The sequence below is a fragment of the Antechinus flavipes genome, chromosome 1, assembly GCF_016432865.1.
Source record: "Antechinus flavipes isolate AdamAnt ecotype Samford, QLD, Australia chromosome 1, AdamAnt_v2, whole genome shotgun sequence".
Classification (NCBI taxonomy): Eukaryota; Metazoa; Chordata; class Mammalia; order Dasyuromorphia; family Dasyuridae; genus Antechinus; species Antechinus flavipes.
This window is the reverse complement of record NC_067398.1, coordinates 8,799,835-8,820,294: the sequence shown is the minus strand read 5'-3', so window position 1 is coordinate 8,820,294 and position 20,460 is coordinate 8,799,835. Positions and strand designations below refer to the sequence as shown.

At 43.2% G+C, this 20,460-nt stretch overlaps 1 protein-coding gene across 2 annotated transcripts in view; it reads right to left on the bottom strand.

The window, feature by feature from the left end:
• AMPH (amphiphysin) overlaps positions 1 to 20,460 on the bottom strand; it is a 184,780-nt gene that overhangs the window by 22,751 nt on the left and 141,569 nt on the right. The window contains exons 12-17 of one of the 2 annotated variants that reach the window (XM_051978706.1): positions 15,515 to 15,631; positions 11,785 to 11,808; positions 9,692 to 9,715; positions 6,653 to 6,685; positions 4,286 to 4,342; positions 3,161 to 3,271 (exon numbers count right to left, since the gene is read on the bottom strand). In XM_051978706.1, the coding sequence (XP_051834666.1) occupies positions 3,161 to 3,271; positions 4,286 to 4,342; positions 6,653 to 6,685; positions 9,692 to 9,715; positions 11,785 to 11,808; positions 15,515 to 15,631 (366 nt within the window). The remainder of the gene's footprint in view (positions 1 to 3,160; positions 3,272 to 4,285; positions 4,343 to 6,652; positions 6,686 to 9,691; positions 9,716 to 11,784; positions 11,809 to 15,514; positions 15,632 to 20,460) is intronic. The other variant, XM_051978716.1, reaches the window with a different exon arrangement.

Genomic DNA, 20,460 nt, shown 5'->3' with positions numbered 1-20,460 from the left:
ATCTGTTAAGTTCTCTGGGCCTCAGTTTCATTAGTAATATAAGGAGGTATTCTCAAAGATTCTCAAAGAAATCTCAAAGATTTCATCTCTAAAACTATTAGCATTAGACATAAAGTTGAAAAACTAGAGATCTTTCCAATAAGATCGGGGGTAAAGTAAGGATGTCTGATATTGCTACTATTATGTTCTAATTTTAACAGTAAGACAAAAAAAAAGAAATTGAGGGAATAAATACAGGAAACAACAACATCAACTTTTGCAAATGATTTGATGGTCTGCTTGGAGAACCCCAGAGTCAAATAAAAAATTCATTGAAACACTAACTTCAGCAAAGTATTAAGATATATTTTGTTATTATTGATGATGGTTAGTTTGATCTGATTCTTTGGGATCCCCTTTGAGATTCTATTAGTAAAGATACTGAAGTGATTTGACATTTTCTTCTCCATCTAATCCAATAATCCAATAAGGGTTAAGCCCAATCCTTATTCCAGCAAACAATCCTTGTGGAAATATGACTGGAAACTGCTTCTGTAGATGGTGAAACCCCATGCCTCCTCAATAACTATGGCTCCTAAAGACCTTAACACCGATATCCTTGACATTGCCAAATGGCCTAACATCAGAAACATATAATTTTACCAATGGAAATTACATGAAAGAAGAGACCTGACCCTCTAGTTTGACTCTGAACCCTAAAAACCATGAACTTTCCCCAACTGACTTGCTGTTAAAAGCTCCTGCAGGTTTTATATTAGAGTGTGAACTCCTCGATACCAGGGATCATCCCTACCTATTTGTATCCTCAGTACTTAAAGGCATTGTATATTGTAAGTACCTAATACATGCTTTTTTATTCATTCACTAAAAGAATGAGGAAAAGAGAGATCTATTAATAAAAATGAAGCCCTTAGCATGGGCAAACTAAGTAGAAGGTAAAGGCAGGACTGAATTAACAGAAGCACTTTTCTTTAAAACTATCACATTTGACAAAGAAACAAAATCATACCTACTATCTTCTTCCTGTATAAGAAATTTCAAGATGAATTCTATAATCAACCACATTTTTTATCCTCCCTTTTATTGTCTTTAATAGACTTGTAAAATAACCTTTGAATGGTATGGAAGTCTCCTAGTGACATGTAATGAAGTCTACCCCTCTCATGAGACCAGAGAAAACTTTTTGAAAAGGCAACGAGGCTGCTAAAGAAGATGGGAGTAGGAGTTAGATGGATGAGGGAATCTATCACAACTCTCTACCATCACAGCCTCTCAGTTTAGAAGAAAGCTAACATCAAAAAGAACTTGGGTTCAGATTCTAATTCTCTTTCTTATCACCCAGGAGCAAGACTTCAGCTTCCTCCTCTGTCAAATGAAGAGGTTGGTCTTTAGGATCAATCCTAGCTTCAAGTCTATAAGCCCATGATTCCTATTGATCGATCATGTTACTTCTGATTGCAGACCTCCTCCAGGGAAAGAGAACTCTCCATTTTAAAGACACCCCATGTATTTTGGGAAGTTTTTCCTTACATTAAACTTAAATTTGACTTATTGTATATTCCACTCAATATTCCGAACAAGGAAAATGGCAACATTTTATAGAGGAATATTCAGACAGAACGTATGGGCTTTTTTGTCTTCCTAACAGGGCCCACTGGAAATAATTCAGACAAAAATAGGACAGATCCCCTCTGCTTTTCTCTATTCAATCTTCCTACCATCACTTCATTATTTACATGACTTTTTCCTTCTAGTCTACTCAAAAATGACAGATTTGACAGATGGTCTACACACCTTATTGCAAAAATGACCTAAGGCAAGTACAGCATGAACTCTCAATTCCTAGTTATCCAATCTCAAAAATAAATGTTATTTTGGGTTACAAGGAGATTTTTTTCCCTATTTGTATGATTTCTAGTGGAAACCTGTAGTAAATGACACAATGATTGAAATTCTTCAGACCTTTTCCTGAATTTCAGGAATGAATTGGTCTTCACTTTCTGTTTATCTTTTAAGTCAATTTTCCTCAGTAGCACTTCCTGACTTTCATATGTATTGCACTGTCAAGTTCATCTCTGTTTAGCATTTACCATTTCCCAGCATGTTTCCTAGCTGTAGTTCACACCAGCCAATGTAGGCAGACTAGACTTGCACTGGGAGCAGGTAATGGCTCGTGCATGTGTTCATAATTCTGACTTGAGGCAAACCACTGACCATCTCAGGATTGTGGGAAGCTGTCTAAGATTAGAAGTGGCTGAGAAGTCACCGGCCTGAACTGGTTTAGGAAGCTTCTTCACCCAGGACTTCCCTATCCCAAAGCCTCAGTTTCTATCCTAATCCTTATAGAATGCTTTACATAGTGTTCTTACCTTAAAATAGATGAATTTAAAGAAAAAACCTTTTTGATAACCATTTCAATATAATTGGTTTCTTTTGAAATCCTATGCACTTTATTTTATGTATTAAAAATTATTCCCAGAAGCTTCATACTCCCTCTCTTTTCCTCTCCCTCCTCCCTCTCTCTCCCCTCCCCCCTCTCTCTCTTTCTTTTTCTCTCTACTTCCCTCCCTCCTTCTTTCCCTCCCTCCTTCATCCTCTCTCTTCTTTCTCTCTCTCTTTCTCCCTCTCTTCTTCTTTTTTCTCTCTATCTCCCTCTCTTCTTCCTTCCTTGTTCTCTTCTCCCTTTCTCCCTCTTATTTACCTATCTCTCTCCTTTCTTCCCTCTCTCCTTCCCTAAAACACACACACACACACACACACACACACACACACACACACACACACACGACTATTTGACCACAAGAAACACCTGGTGTCCTAAAAAGTGTCAATGCCACAGTGTGTTTTATCCAAGAAATCAGGTCTATAGCTACTTGAACAGAACCACTGTCTTCTAGGAGTCTGAGCACATTTGCTTGAAAACGGTCATTGGTCAGTGAGTGAAGGAGGGATATGGAATGGAAGAGAGTTAAAAGGTCGAGGGCACCAGAAAACCTATTTAAACTCTCTTTCAGCTGGGATATTCACGATGGGACCGGTGTCCGCAGTGATGTGTAAAGCAGAATGATGGCATGGGCGATGAATGAATGAATGGAGAGATGACTCTGGTGGTGGGGAGGTGAGCAGGGCATGATGGGTGGTAATGGAAGCTGACACTCACCTCAGCCTCCTCTGCTGCCTCACTAGGCTGGATGTCTTGGCCCTCAGCAGGAGCTCCAGCCAAGGGCTCCTCAGCTTTGGGTTCTGTGGGGGGCACCTCTTCCGACTCAGCCTTTGTTTTATTTATTTTGGGGGTGGTTAGGAGAAAGAGAAAATATGAAAAGTGAACCCAAATCACCGAGGCAAGTTTGGCAGTTAAGGCTATTGAATGGCATTCTCCATCTGACCAACTTGGCAAATTTTCCAAACTCGCCACCATTGGACTTTATGGTATAGCCCTGCTGAGGAAGCTCCCGACTTGCCTGCTGATGCCATTGAGCTTCCATAAATACTCATTTGGTAAACACTGAGCTAACCTCAGAACGCGGTATCAAAAAATAGGGCCCCTTTTCTGAGATTTCCCTAAGAGTGAAGGACACATATTTCCAGAAATTACAAGAAAAGTTGCTTGTGGGAAAAACTGCTCTGAATGACCGAAAGCGAAATGAGTGCTATGGAGGACCAGGTTAGAAGTCCAACAGGAAATGCCGAAATAGGTGAAGATGGAATGTCCTCATGGAAAAACAATCTCTCCGACTGAAAACAAGAAACGTTATAGACACTGCTTCATGTAAATAGGACAATGCACGTGGGACAGGAAAGAGAACCAGATGGGCGGCTAAGTGACCCAGGGGTACAGTGCTGGGCTTGGAGTCAGGAAAACCTGAGTTTTGGACCTGCCTCCTACACAACCTCGCTGCAAGTGTCCCTGGGGGAATCACTTGGCCCTAGTAAAATGGGAGGCCTTGGAGGATTCTTACCGCATCAATTTATGTCAGTATTAAGTCCATGTAGAAGAATGGTTTGAAGTACAGCAAATCAAATGCATGGGTTTACCAAGGGCACCAATTCTAGTGAAATAAAGAGGGATATTTTCCCCCATAAACCCAGGTTCAGAATCCCTGTTCTATAGACTAACTGAGAAGTCAGGGAAGCAGCATTCCCCAGCTCTCCAACCTGTTTGTGTAGAACAGAGGTCCCTGGACATCCACCATTTTGAGTGTCCACCCCCAATAGAGTTGTCAGTAGAAATAGGGGAGAAAGAAAGTGCTTCCGTTTCACTTGTCTACAAACCAGAACTACTTACCGAGGTATCCATCACGGCCTGACTGGCGGGCATGGCGAAGAGAGAAGTGTCCTGAGGCTGGGCATTGGGAAGAAAGGGAGCTCTTAAATCATCAGCATTTTCAACCCTCCCCAAGAGAACATTTAAATAATGTCACCTTAATGCTTGTAATTAGAAATCTTCTGAATTTAAATAAAGAAATTGAACTAAAAAATAAAGACTCAGCCACAATCTCTTGTGTGTTTGCATTGAATATGCATCTGGGCTTGAAGAAATAACAGAATGAGAAGAAAAAGATTCCTAAAAATACATCCTCCTCAGAGTCTGTCTGTTGCCATCCTCATTCTGCACACCTGCTGAGACCCAAATTGGTGCCTTCTGGGATCCAAAATGATGCATCTACTAGAAACTAGTGAGGTTCTGGATTTGATAGGGACTAACCCATATCTGTATCTGTGTACTGATGCGTCTTGGGAATGGGTCAGTGATTCTGACAGCCTACTAGTCCAGAGGGCTCAGGCTGAGTATCCCTTGTCCCCCTCTCTCCTCAGTCAAAGCCCAGAAACCCGGCTGAAGACACCCTTTCCTTAGTAGTTGTCTTAGTCACAAGAACTAGGTCCTAATTTCAAATCAGGCATTAGGTTAGGACCAAATCAGACCCTGACCCCGATCAAATAAAATCTAGAGCATGCATTCAATTCAAGGCACAATCTAAGGGGGAAATGGATAACCCAGAGATGGTCTAACAAAAGGCCAAAGATGATGACGGGTCTTGGGTCCATGTCATACAAGGATTCAGTGAGGATGTTTAACTTGGAGAAGTCTCATGGGGAACATGATCTAATCACTATCTTCAGGTTTCTGAATGGGAACAATAGAAGAAATATCAAACTGTGCTCATCTTAGCCTCAGAAGGTAGAACTAGGAATGATGGGTCAAAGTTGTAGAAGAGGCAATTTTAGATTTGACATGAAGGAAACTTTCTCACAGAATTGACCACATATAGGATGGCCTATTGGCCCTCATCGGAGGGCTTCAGGAAGAAGACGGCAGACCATGAGATGGGTCTATCATAGGTGGATTCATTTAGGGTCTAAATTACCTTAGATCATGGGTTCCAATTTGGAGTCTATGAATTTGGCTTTTAAGAAAATAAATTAATATTTCAATATAATTGGTCTCCTTTGTGATTTTTGTTCACAGGTAAAGAACATGTTTCTAAATGACCTATCTCCCTTAAAAGGACTGAGCGTCCTCGGGTGCTTATGTGGACTCACTCTTTGCCAGGGACAACCATCTGTGCACTTAGTATGAACCAATGAACACTCTGGCAGCAGCACTATCCTGGCATCCTCTTAAACTTAGTGGGCAGGGGCAGTAGAACGCTGAGATTGTGGGATAGCCATCAGCCCCACACCAATGGAGCCAGAATGAGACACTGTGGGCACTGGAAACCAAACTGGAGAGAAGAATTCCAGAATTATGGAATTGGCAAGGAAATCAGCGGCCATCTAGCCCGACCCCTACCTGCCAAAGCATCCCCATCACAGTCATGGCTGATTAGTTGTCATCTGGCCTCTGTTTACTGAGAGGCCCATTCTATTGTGTCAGGGGCAGCTCAAATCATTTCTTTCTTGATATTCCACCTAAATTTACTGCTCTGTGGCTTGTACCCATGGTTTCTCATTCTGCCTCAAAGGCCAAAAAGTCCAAGTCCGATCCCTTTTCCATGAGACATCTAGACTAATATCTTAGGAGCCTTCCTTTCCCTCCCTAAGTTGAGAATATTCCAGGTTAAATGACCCCAGTTACTTCAGCTGATATCCATGTGACATAGAATCAAAGCCCTTCACTTTCCAATTTCTCATTGTCCTTCCTAAAATATATAGTTCTCCACTCATATCTGAGCAGGGCGGAGAACATGGCACTTCCCTGGATACACTGTGGCTTTCATTCTTATTATTTTTGGTTTCCATCCAATACATTGAGTTTCAGGGAGAGATTTCTTCAGAAACTTTGTGAGTGCCTTCCTCACAAATCTCTTGCCCCATTTTTTCTCCCATCCCCGGCCAGTCAATAGCAGCCCCAATCCTCCCTTTTGACAGCAAAGCCTTGGGAGCCTTGAAGCCTAAGGGATCATTTCATATATTTATTCCCTATTTGGCTTTAAGCAAATCACAATTTCCAGGGACCTCTGAATTCTTATCTCCAAATGCGGGAGCCAGACTATGTGGCCTCCAAGGACCCGTCAAGCTCGAATCTCATAAGTATCATTTATCGACATCTTGACTTAAAGAAGCAGCATCTGATCCACCCACTTGGAGACTCATCTAGCAAAGTGTAGTCATTGGAGGCCCAGAGTTGCCCTCAAACTCATGTATTTCTTACCTGGGCGAATCCGTTGAAGGTGCCACTGGAAGCCTAAGTGGAAGTGGAGACCAGAACGCGTTATTTGTTAAGTCTTCATCACCTGGGTTAACATGCATATAGTTTTACGTGTGGACACGGAAAAAACAACATTACATCACCAATGAAACCAAAATGGAGAGAAAGAGGAAAGTCCATGAGCAAGAGAACTCATGGGATGGAGGAAGCCACAAGGGAGCACATCCAATAGGCTGCCAGCAAAAAAAGGTCCAGCGCTCTTTCCATTAATTTCTGGTGACTATTTCTTTATTCTTAAAGGTTCCCTCCCTCAGCAATGGTGGAATGGCTCAAAGCGGTGAGCTCTTAAGGTGAGCCTTGGGGTCTCTCCACCATCAGGCCGTGGCCATCATGGGCTTAGTCATCGTCAGAAGAGATTTCCTTGGTTTTTCTAAATGGCAAAGTTCTGATTTTACCCAGAGTGAGATTTTCCCAATTTGTGTGTATGTGTGAGTGTTATTGCTGCATTGCTCAACTGTAAGCTCCTTGAGAGTACCAAATATAATAGTACAAAGATGAAAGCGATGGGAAGAGAACCTGCATTGGGTAGGTGGGTTCAAACCCAAGCTCTACCACTCTCTGAGACCTCTCTAGGTCTCAGTACCCTCCCCTGTCAAAAGAAGGGCTTAGAGGAGGGGACAGCTATGGTCCTGTTCAGAATCTAAGTCCCCATGAATCGTGTCTGTTCTGTTCCTGACTTGGCAGATTGGAAGGAAAACAGTCATCTCCATACTCAGGAGCCAGGCCAGAGGCCTAGAACAGGATCCCCCTGGTCTATATAAGGTCACCCTTTTTTTGGTCAACCTATTTGTATGGTCAGGCTGCACAGAGTTCAGAGGTTGGAGGGTAGTTTGTCAAGGAGGTCAGCAAGGGCTCACTCGGAGAAGGAAGGCAGGGATCATGGACGTGTAGAGAACACGGGGTAACGGGGCCTAGGGGGTCTCGGGCTAGGCTAGGCTACACACTGGGGTAGGTACCTCTTCCTTCTCAGCCTCTACTTCTCGGAACAACACTCCATATCTCCGATTAGCAATCTCATCTTCAGACAAGTCTGAGTTGTTGTTCTCACTGTCTTTGGGGCTATTTGAACTCTCGGTGCTAGCATTTGGGGAGCTGCCCACGTGGAACAGAGCCATGGGTCTTGCTAAATCCTGGCTTTGCTGATAGACACTCATGCTGGCCTGTTCCCCAGATAACCCTGCTTTCAAATGAGCCTCCAACATCCTCTTGTTGGCATCTAGGCCCGCATCTTCCCAGCAACTACCGGAACCTCCCACGTCTCGGGTGGGCCACTGATTAACAAATTCAGGCCAGTGATCCAAGCCATTCTGTGGGCCATCTGGTGGACCAGTGAAGTTCCAGGAATCCTCATTAGTCACAGTAGGGTCCCAGTTGGGCAGCCAAATCTGACTCGCATCTATCCCCCAAGGATCTGCCTCTGAGCCTTCTGGCTTGCTAATGCTAGTTTCACTGTCTTGGGGGACTGTGGTTTCAATCCCTTCTCCCAGTGAATCTTCTGCTTGACCTGCACCCAAATTATTACTGCATTTGGCCCCGGTGCCATCCAAAGGGGCAGCCTGGGCTCTGACTGGCGGGGCCGTTTCATCCCGGAGGGGGATGAAGGCAGCTGGGAGGTCATCACTGAGGCTGGCATTTGGGAGTGTGCGGACACTGCCACCTTCAAGTTGATGAGCAGCCTCCTCCATACTGCTCAGCCCAGCATCCCAGTGAATGTTGCCCAGAGCCGTGGAGTCTTGTTCTGAGTCCCGGGCCACCTCTAGGCCGGGAGAACCTGCACAAATGACTGTTCCTTCCTTCAAGGCTCCGATTCCTCCTACGGCACTAATACCCTCAATATTTGCCACATGCTCTGCCCGGTGCTCTGGACTCCAGATGCCCAAGGCATCCTCAGGTTCAATTTCAAGGCCCTTGGCAATTTCACAGTGATTAACGATTACCGGCACCTCACAATCTAACCTTTGGGCCACACTGCTCAATGGACCCAGAAGATCTAATTCTTTGCCTCTGGGTTCCCTTTCCTCAAAAGGGCCTTGCCCTGAAGAGCCCTCCTTCTCACAAATCCTGTTCTCCTCTGTGCTTCTGAAGGCTTCCTGGCTTCCCTTTTCTCCTGCCTCAGGCTGCTGTGGCTCTCTGCTTCCTCCACTTGCCCCAGCTTCCTCTTCACTCTCCTCTGCACCGTCTAAGCCTGCCGTGCTAACACTGCTGGTGTCTACCTTTGCACACGTCTCCAAGCTTCCCCACGTGGCTTCCCGCTTCCCTTCCTCCTCCTTTGTCTGTTCCACACTTTGCTGGATTTCTTCTTGAAGGACTCCAGCTCCCATAACTGGGATCTCAGAATCTAGTGAGGATTCAGAAGGCCGCTCCGTCTCTGGATCCATGGCCACTCCAACTTCTGGCTCCGCCTCCGGGAAAATCAATGCGTTTTCTTCTGGGACAGCCGGCCATGGCTGATGGTCGCTCTCCATGGTACCGGGAGGCAATGCTTCAGTGGGTACCTCCGCCATTCTCTGCTCTTCCCCCGACTCAAACAGAGGTTCCTCTTCAGGATCACCTGCTATAGCCTCCTGGCTCACACTGTCTGTGCTAACCTCTAAGCCCCAGATGAATGACCCTAGGTCACTGTGGGGGTCGGGAATGTCTTCGGCTGACCCGAGGTCTGGAGTTTCCTCCATGATCAGGTTACACAAGGAAAGGCTTTTTGAAGCGTCAGGCTTTAGAGCAGGCAGAAGAGCAAAGGGGAAAAAACAAAGTAAGATGAATCGGTCATGGCAAGAGTGGGTGAGAAAACATAAAGGTCAACGTGTCAGCACGACCACACCAACGCCAAGGAGAAGCTAGCGAGGGTCTCGGGGAGGCGCCCCGGCCTACGGGGGCGGCCGGCGAGGTCAGGAGAAAAGCTACTACTCTTTGGAAGGGACAAAGGCACAAGCACCACACACTCGTCACGACACCAAAGGGAGGAACTGCAAAAAGTCAACCTACCGGCTGGACCAGGTCGCTGCTCGTCTGTGGGGAAGAAAATCAGACAAATGAGGCAAGAGAGAGACACGGCAAAGGCAAGAGCGGGTATGACAAAGTCAAGCAGCAAAGGTTTATGAAGGCTCTATCGTGCGCCAGGCACTGAGCTGGCGCTGGGGATACGATGACAAAAGCAAAAATCCCTGTCGTCAGAGTATACCTCCATTCTAATGAAGGGAAACCACACATTTACAGCAGATCAAAAGAAAATACAAATTAATTTTGAGAAGGAGAGAGGGTTCATAAAGCTGAGAAGAGGTGAGGATGAGCCAAAAAGGTCTCACTAGCAGATGCACCACAGCCTGGCTCAGACTTACCTAGCTAGGGCTTGGATGCTTAGAAATAGGTGTGGTTACTCATTTGGACCTATGGTACCTTTGGATTTAGTCCCATCCCTTGGACTGATGGACAGTTCCACCTGTCCAGGTCAGTGCTTTGAGGGAGCCTTATCGATGTGTACACAATCTGCGTTAACAGTTGGAGCTATAAGCAATGGTGCCTCGTGCTGAAGGGAATCTTCAATTCTAGAATTACTGGTCCCTTGTTTTTAGTCTGGCTCTGACCAAGAAAATACTTCTCACTTCTCACTTCTGAGTCTCCCCGGAAGGGCTAGGAGAGCTGAACAGTAGATAGCCCAGGTACTGAACTCCCCAATCGACAAAAGTATTTTCCTCATAATCCTGTGAAGTGCAGTCATTATTATACCCATTTACAGATGGGGTTCAGAGAGATTAAATGGCCTTATGACTCATGATTACAGTAAGTGAGAGGCAGAGGTGAGCCTAAATCTGATCCAAGTGCAGAGAACTACTCTGCTCAGCTCCCCTTCCCTGAATTACCCTGCAAAGGCCAGCAGAAAATGACCTTCACTATCAGCTCTTTAGCACTGATGGTCAGCTCCCTTAGAACCCTGCAGCAACACGCTGGGAGGGCTCAGCCCTGTAGATGATGCCAGGTTTTAGCTGTGATATCTGCTCTCCATTCCTAAATATCAGACAGAAAGACACACACATCCGATGGGGGAGATCAAGATGTGTCAAAGGGGACAGGCAGGATACACAAGCAAGGTGACAAATCCCTGCTTCTAGGAGATAAGCAGACATCAGTGGCTTCAGATACAAAACAACAATCTACCTTTAAACATATTTTTGTCCTCATTCTGAAGTTGAGGAGTGAGGTTTCTCCTCTCGCCCTCTGACCCCTGGGTGACACTATGTCAACTAGAATCAAGGTAAGAAGCATGGAGACCTAAGTGTCCAGTCTCTAAACCTTGTGTTCTCGACGTCTCGGCGGCAGCCAGATTTGGAGTCGGGACAATCCTAGTTTAAACATTATAGGAGACACTGTCTAGCTGGGTGATCCTCTGAAAGTCGCTGTCTGTCTCCCAGCCTGACTTTTCAATGTTTAAAAGGGGAAAATAGGTGCCTTGGAAACCCAGAAGGGCTATATAAATGATAGTAGTTATTGTTGCAGTCGTGGTTGTTGTTGTTGGGGTTAACCTTAACCCTGTCTTTATTATTATTATTGTCGCAATTTATTGTGGTTACTAAACTTTGTGAACCTGGGGTTTCTATTTTCTCATTTTCCTGACTGTTCCATCAGAGTTAAGTAGAGGCAACTTAAGGTTGTGCATCAGATTGATAGAGGCAGAGGGCCTTCGAGCCAAGAAGTCTTGACTCCGACACACACCACAAGACAACTCTCAGCATTCTACTCAGCTCCCAAAAGCTAGGAGCAAAGATCAGCTGCTTGTGTGTACCAGGGAGGGTGTTTCCCCACTGGGCATCCCCTTCCCACACTGGTAAAAATCACAGATCCAGGTCCCAAACAAGCCAGCCAAAAACCCTGGGTGACCTACGGTTTGAATGAGTGGCAGGCCTCCAGAAATCCAGTGTAGCTTCAACAGTCTGGAAAGCGTTCTAGGGAGATCAGATTAGCGAGCCGTGACATGACTTTAGCTCTCTTTAAACAAAAGCTTGGGTGAAGAATTTTAAGCATTACAGATTCTCTGGTGACCCAGAGGTATCAGCATAGACAAACCTTAGAAAAAGCCTTACCGTCCACAAGTCCCAGGGCAATGTCTGAAAAGGAAACAAAAGAAACATCGTCAGTCCATTAGATTAGAGTCTGGGGGAATGGCTGGTTCAGTGGGCTCCTGGTCAAGCAGCCATTTGGCTTCTCCCAAGGGATGGTGGTGGGGGATTACTTTACAATATCAAAAATTGGAAATAAGAAAGGATTATGGATAACAAAGGCTGAAATCTTGTTGAGTTCAATACAACAAACCTTCCTTATTCTTGGTTTGGTACTCAGTGTATAAAACTGAAATGGGCAAGTTCTCTGAGTTTATAGTCTGGTAGACGGGAGAGTACACATATACAATCACTCAACCATCAAGCAATTATGAAGTGCTTATTACATGCCCACCATGATGCTAGCTGCCAGGAATATGAAATAAACTCTTTCCTTCCTTCAAGGAGTTTACGATTGATCACATGAAAAGCTAAAACACAGGATGGAATATCTGTGTATAGAGAAGTTCAAACCACCTGACACAGAGAAGAAGGGAAAGGGGAATCTCTAGGTAGGAAGGTCAAGGAAGGCTTCTTGAAGGAGATAACATCTGAGCTGAGCCTGAAGGAAGGAAGTAGTACCAAGAGACAGAGATTGAAAGGCTCTGATCCTCAAAGTCTAGAAGCAGGAGTCTGAAGAACGGCGGGTTTTTCAGTTTGACTGTTGTATCCAGTGCTATATAGTGAGATTGAAAACTAGGTTGGAATCAGATTGGGAGAATCCTTGAATGGCAAGTTAGAATTTGGATTTTATTTGGTAGACAATGGGGAGCTATGAAAGATTTTTGCGTGGGGAAGCAGGTGACATTGTGGAAGAAAAAGTCTTAGGAATGAGAATTAGAAGAGGTGAAAGTGGGCTGCCTGGAGAGGAAGTGAGTCCCTCCACCATGGTGTTTTTGAACAGAGATTGGATGATGACTTTCTAGCTTTGAAGCAGAAGAAAGGATGGACAAGATGACCTTGAGATCCCTTTCAGCATTGTTTTCTATCCTGTGCATTTGGAAAGGGACTCAACAGAGGAAGAAGGAAGGATTCAGTATGTCGACACGAGCCACTCTCCATTAGATGAAGCTCAGGGCACTGTTCTTTTTCCAACAATTCCAAAGAGATTGCTTTTTCCAATTCTACCTTCTGGTTTAAAGCCTCAAGTGACTCTCAGTCCTACTAATTAACTGGTAATTAGTAGAATTTCCCTACAAAACCTAATTATATGTTATTTTAAATTACTTCTAGTGTCTTCATCATAAAGAATTTCGTCTTTCTCTTCGAGTGGGGAGCAGAGGGATTTGGGAATGGTAGAAGGGAGGGTGTCTTTTTATCTATCACTTGTCTGAGCCACATGACCAGCATCACCACATGCTCAATTAGGCCAATCAGTGACAGTGGGACAAATTCATTGCAATGATAATGAAATGCTGAAATCAAACAGCAGAGGAGAAAACTCAGAACTAAACGTGACCCCTCATTAGTGCCATTGTTTTCAAATGCCAAGATCAAAAAATCACCTTGAAGAGACAATATGGCACAGCTGAGAAAGCACTGTAGTTGGACTCAGCGGAGGTTTGAATTCTACCTCAGACACTGTGACTTAACTTGTCTGAACCTCAGTTTCCTCATCTGTAAGGTGAAGAATATGTACTCATTGGTCTCTGCGGTACTTTTCAGCACTGAGTCTATGATTCTATGGACTTATCTCTGAGTCTAAGGTGAAAACTCCAGGGCTTGGGTTCTGAGTCACTCCCATTCCCAATCCCTATCACAGTGGAGTTAGGTAGAATGGCCCCATCCTAGTACATTCTCCCATTAGAATTCTCAGAATTCTAAAGGCAGCAGCATGGACTGGGACTATTTCAAATTCTATTTAATTAAAAATGGCTTTCTTCATGAGACTCCATCTACCACTTAGAAGGACCACTTATATTTCCCCAGGAGATGATACCTTAATATTTACATTACATAAGAGCTCATGCACTGATTAAACTGACAAGACCCACCATTTTCTCTAGATAAAAGAGCCATTTCATAGCACATCTATCAGTCCTCAGGATCAAGCCTGAACTCACTGCAGGGCACAGATGGCCAAGATCCAAATATGGAGAAATCCGATAGTAGGAATATTGATCCCCAAACCTGAGGGGAAAGGCTGTGCAAAGAGTCTATTTGGATGGAAGGGAAGTAAATCACACTAATATAATAAAGAACAACAGGTAAGTATCCTGAGCCTGGAAAACTTCATTTTTTCCTTAACATCAGAAAAGGTATTTGTCTGTTTAGAGCTCAACCACTAAGGAGACAAGGGCTTTGCAGCACGGGGTAAGGTCCGTTATCTGAATACAGGGAGACAATAGGGAACCACTGAAGCTCTGAAACAGGGGAGTGACCTTTCAGATGTGGTTTACATCCATAAGATCCCAAAATCTTTAAATCCAGGTCCTAGACAAGAGGCAAGTTGGAGTCTGTTTTTACTCTGTCCTTTCCTATTTCAGAATGGAGCTGCCTTTACTGCTTATTCAGACTAGTCGGGATTGAGGTAGGAGAATCAGCAGAGGGCACCCACTTACAGAAAACCCATATGGGAGGTCTCTGTTTAGGCCAATACCCAGAGAGGCATCCACAACTGCAGGGAAAAGCCAAGAAGGCTCCAAGTTGAGGCCATGAGAGGCTTATCAGCTTCTCATTAGTTGAGTTGGCCCAGGATGGCTCAGTTCTTTGTTTAGAAATTATCTATAGATAGATCCACACTTGGATATATTTCTTCAAAAACAGTTTAAGGTCAAACACATTAAAAATGCTTGTTATTTTGGATGAACCAGCCTTTCATGTCTTTTTCTTCATTCTGATAGCTAAGAAAAGGACAGGGAGGGAGAATTTCCCTCAGATCCCCTAGGAAACCATCATGGTTCAAGCAAGGATCAAAGCAGAACCTCTGTGCCAGAGGGGTCTATGAGAGCCTTAAAGGCAGACTTAATTCTTCCTGGTTAAAATAGAAAGGTAATTGGGGGTACAGAAAACAGTGAGAATAAGTGATATCACATTTCTCTCATAGAAAAGTGCCTTTAGTTGGAGAAAGGGGAAGACAATCGCTTGGGGGAAGGAGAATCAAGTTACTAGGGTCAAAGGTGTTAATTCTCAAACATGGCTCAGTCTCTGAACTGTATCCTAGTTGGTTCATAGATATCAGCCCTGAGAAGCCAGGAATAGGAGAGATTGGGTATAAGGACAGTGATGGAACTTGGAATTTTATTGGTAAAGAGAACTCCAGGAGAAGAAATCCCCTCTATCAATTTAGGCTGCCAATATTGTCTTGAGGAGTTGCTTAGGTCCCTGAGAGGCTAAGTTACTTACCCATAGTCACACCATCAGTAGGTATCAAAGACATAAGTGAACCCTGGCCTTTCTGACTTCTAAGCCAACTCTCTACCCACTACACCATGTTACCTGTTCAAAGGCACTTTTATAGAATGAGAAAACTAAACAGGATGGAAAGATTTGGGGACATATAGAAAACATTGGTTTGTTTACCTTCCCTTAAGAAAAAGGGATCTGCTGAGGTGTGTGTGTGGGAAATGGTAGATAGGATATAGAAAGGGAAAAGATCTTTCCATAAACAATCATGTTCCTGTTAGCAAAGAAGTGAAAAATGAATGTCTGAATCTGCCAACCATTCACCCACACCCACCTACCACCCCCCCCCAGCCAAAAAAAAATCCCCTACCTGAGACATGGGTGAGTGGGTGATTCCTGCTGATCCCACCGGTGTAACATCTGGCTTGAAAGGATCAAAGTCCAGATCGAGCAAAGATTCTTCTTTCTTTGGCTCAGGAACTTCATTCTGTTAAGGAAGAGGTCAGTGACTTGAAATTAATGTCAGGAATTGGTCTGGGCCAGGCTTCCTTGATCACGAGGCCATGCATTGCTTCCCAAGCCTACAGCTAGAGCGAGGGATGAATACCAAATGGACAAGTGGCCAAGAGCTCCTCCGGTATATTCACCATATTAAATATTACAAAAACCAAGTTACACATTCAATGGTTGGGGAGGGAGGAAGAAAATTTAAAAGGGGGAAAAAGAAATTTATATAATAACTATTATATTTTTTAAGGGTAGCAAGTTGTACATAATACATTTGCAATTTCATGTGCAAAAAGATGGTTATCTTTTTTAAAAATTATACTATGTAATGGAAATGCTTGTTTTGGTCTATAAAGTGAAAATTAAATAAATAAGAAATTTTAAAAAATAATGAGGAAAAGGACTGTGGTCTATCATCACCCCTTGAGGAGATTTTCTGAAAGCCTCAGACAAGGATCCCAATGAATGAGAAGATGGAGGGATTGCTACCTGCACCAGTAAAGGGACTGCTCATCCTCATGAGATCAAAGAGTCAACTCAATCCAACCAAAAAAGGCTTTATTAAGTACTTACATATGCTAAGTTCAGTACTGGGGATACAAGGACCAATGATCCCTGGCCTTATGGTGACTGTATTCTCCTAGTCTGATAGAAGATGCGTACATACAAAGTTATCCAAAATCCATGTAAAGTAACTTTGTGGAGGGTGGTAAGCCAACTAATAGTTTGAGGGGTTATCAGGAAAGGTCTAAACCAGGGGAGCCATTTGGTCAGGAATGTAGAGGGAGGAAGGGAAAATTATACGCCATGAGCTCAGAAACACAGGTTGGAGCCAGATTTTCTACTGGAGACAATAGGGAGCTGTTGCAGCTTCTGAAACAGAGGAGTGACCTTTCAGCTGTGTCTTACATCCATAAGATCCCAAAGCCAGTTTACACTTGCTCTTATCTAACTTTCAATTAAAGAAACAAAGGGAAAGATCCGTTATTGCCAACCAGATAGCCTGTGGTTGAACAAAGTCAAGAAGCCCAACTTCAGTCTTTGGACCCAGTTCATTTTTCTTTCAGGATTTTTTTTCCTTTTTCTCTGTTTATTCTTAGGCCTTGAGAACAAAAGCTATTCTGGACCAGTGTCATCCAGTTAGCTAGAGTTTGGGTGCCTTTTAGGAAGCATTTTTTAGGAGGGATAGGGAAGACCTTAAAATTCTCTCATTAAGTATCAAGACACAAAGAGGGGGCTATAATTTAAGAGTTATTTGGGGGAATATATCATGGAAAAAATAAATGCTAATTTTGGCTTATTCTCTACACTCACATATCAGTTTTAATAAAAATGATGAAACACTCCCATCCACTCAAAAGCTTTTCACTGGCTCTGCCTTGAATGGATACGCTAATATATAGTTGCTATAAGGCCAGGGATCACCACATTTTGGTCCAGTACTGAGTTTGGCATAGGTAATAAATGCTCCTTAGCTTCTCTTCTTAGCAATAGCTGAGCTGGAAGGAATGGTCTGACCTGTGATTCAGATTTAGGCTCAGGGTAAGGGAAGCCTCCCAAAGATCAGAGATGTCCAAAAGTGCAATGTCATTGGTCTTCCATCATTCAAATGTTTCAAGCAGAAGCTCGGGGTTCTTTGGTTGGAGATATTTGGATAGTCTGCCCACTTCCTGTTTTGATATGACCTCATGGCATGGAGACAATCCTGAGCTCTCAGAGGCTTCCAGCACAGACACATTCATGTATCATGGCATGGCATGGCAAACTGCTGAGACCAGCCTGATTTAGGGAGCAGCATCCCCAAGCAGATAATCTCACAGTTTGGTACCCGTCTGTGGCCATGTTTATTCTCAAGGAGCATTTCCTAATTCACAGAGGGCCTGTAATCTATCTCGGTGGAAAGAATAAATTCTCTACTGAAATTATGGATACTTAGAATTTCCAAGGAAGAAGGAAATGGCTTTGGTGCAATGGAGAGAGTGTTTGAGTTGGAATCAGAAGAGTAGACAACTCAGCCACTTAGTACCTGAGTAATTCTGGGAAAGTCAGTTTACTTCTGAGCCTGAGTTTTCACTTCTGAAAGATAAGGAAGTTGGGCCAGATTGGAGAATCTTAGCCTTTTTTGGACCCCTTTGGCAATATGGTGGGGAAGTCTATGGCCCCTGTTTAAAAATCAATCTTTAAATGAATAAAATATAATATAGCCACATTATAAAGGAAACCAACTCTACTAAAATAGTTCTCAAAATAGCTTTTAAATATATTTTATATCTTTTAAAGATATTTACTATTTAAAGATATTCATGAGTTCTTCCCTCAGAATACACTCATCTTTAAAAGATTATCAAAGATTGATCTTTAAATTAAAAAAAAAAGATTAGTGTATTGTGAGTGAAGAATTCATGAATTAGATGATCTTTGAGATTTTACCTATCTTGAAAACTAAGATCCTCACAAGTATAGAGGGGCTTCCTGTCCAGGTATGGATTGGACTTGCTAATCTTCTCTGACTCCACATAGAGATGAATGCAGAGATCATAAAGCCAAAGCCCGTCCTTTCCTAAATGAGGGTTCTTGTCATAGAGGGAAAATCTCTTCACAAGAAAACCTCAATCAGATTGGTGATCTGTGTGATGGTTCAAGGGCAACAAGTTTTTGGAATATTTAAGTTTTCTTGTTAAAACCCCAGATCTTATACAGACTAAGTGTGCAACATAAACTCATCACTCGTGTCATTAGGCAAGAGCTAACCAGAAATTTGCTTGAGAAGGAAAAGTTATTTTAAAACAACAGATTCTTCAATTTATTTCATTTGATAAAATAATCTGAACTCTTGAGTGTAATCTATGAGATTGTCCAAAAAATTCCTGAGGGAAAGATAAGAATATAGGGTGCAATATTTATGTCTCAAAAAAGATTCCAAAGCTACCATCAACAGACATTTGTAATATTCTCATGATTTAAGAAAATGTCAACATAAATTCTGTAGAATCACATACTGTTTAAATTTGGGAAAGGGGAACCTTGATCTGACTTCCTCATTGTATCAAAAATGAATGATTTGCCTAAGCTAGTAAATGGTTGAGACAAGACTTGAACTCAGATCTTTTGGCTCTCAGCTTTTATATAAAGATAGTTCTCTTGAGCTTCCATCAGTAAGGCATGAGTTTGGGAATTATCATCATCATCATTTATTTAGTAGAGAAGATGGATTTTGTCGCCCTTATTTCCTACACAATGAAAGGTGTCCAGGAGTTGATGGGATGTATTGGAGGCCCTAGCTTGTGAAAAAAAAGCAAAATCAAGTGTCTAATGAAATCAATGTCATGAACACTCTGTCCACAAAAGATCTATTTCAACACAACTAAAATGACTTTTCAGGCAAAATGGCGGCAAAAACATAATCATCTATTCACCTCCAAAAGAACTTTTCTCACACTTCTGCAGATACACCCTCCAGTTATGCAGATCCCGACCCTTTTCTGCCTGCCCTTCCTATGGGACCCTCATCCATGTGGTCCAATAGCAGCGCCTGCCATAGTGGCTCTTTTAAATGTGATCGATGGGGGCCTTCCTTGTTTTTCTTTAGCATCATGAATTTGTAATGGAACATTCTAACTGTCCACAGGATATGTCTTTCCTTTGTTGCATGAAACTTTAAGGTGACTCAGATAATCCTCCATCTAACCTGGGGGACACAGGATGTGGTCACACAAGCAACATCCTTCCAATATTCACTAAGCCCACAGTCTGTGGAATACACTATGAGGCCACTAGATGGCGGACAAAATACTGGGCTGAAAGTCCAGTCAATCCAGTCTCAGGCTCTTTCCAGCTGTGTAACCCTGGACAAGACATTGAATGTCTTCGAGTCCCATCCTTACTTATAAAATTAACCTGGCACATAGGTTTGTTGTAGGAAAAGCACAGTGAAAATGTGACTTGCTGTGAGAAGGTTTCTGCCCTTAGGAACTGCCAAGTCCAGTATGCTTACAAAGATGTGATAGGGTTCATTATGTAAAGGAAGCAGGCTTAGGAACTACCTTGGGAGGAAATACACCAGAAACTGTACTAAAAATGTATCAGAACAGACTCTCATGAAATGACAGCTTCCCACGGTCCCCTCCACGTGGACATATTCCCAGTGTGGGAACGGTGTGACTGGGTGAGCTGGAGGACAGACGGTCAGCTTTCTCCAGCATTTGTTTTTAAGCAGTGTTCTGGAGCTGACCTGTGTCCAGACAGAAGCAGAGAGTGAGCTGCTGATCAGAATGCTTCGAAAATGGTCTCCTCCCGTTTTCCTTAAGTGGGACCCATCCTTCTACATTAGAATAGCCAGCAAGGACCATCGCTCCGGGCATAGAGGTTGCCCACCAAGCCAAGGGAAGGGCAAAAGTTCTGGAATCTTTCCAGTTTTTATTTTACTTGCAAGAAGTGGATGCGCTAGGAAAAACCCTGAAAATTCTAAGGGTAATAAATCCTTAAACCAGGGTCATAATATAAGAGATTCTTCTCTGTCTGGAAGGCTATGGTGCCACAGTCTTCCAGGTCGTCCTTGTGGACAAGATAAGAGGATGGGGACTGGATGATAATCCAGTTTGGTGGAGTGAGAACTAGTTAAATTACTGAGCTCATACAGTCATCATTCATGGAACAGTGTCAACAGAGAAGAAGGCTGACTGTCTAGACTATCTGATGGGGGTGAAGAATCACACTGGGAACTGTCTGCTAAACAGACAAGGGGTGGATAAAAAAATGTATTATCTAAGAGTTGAGGAAGGAAAAAAACAGCTAATTGACACAATTTAC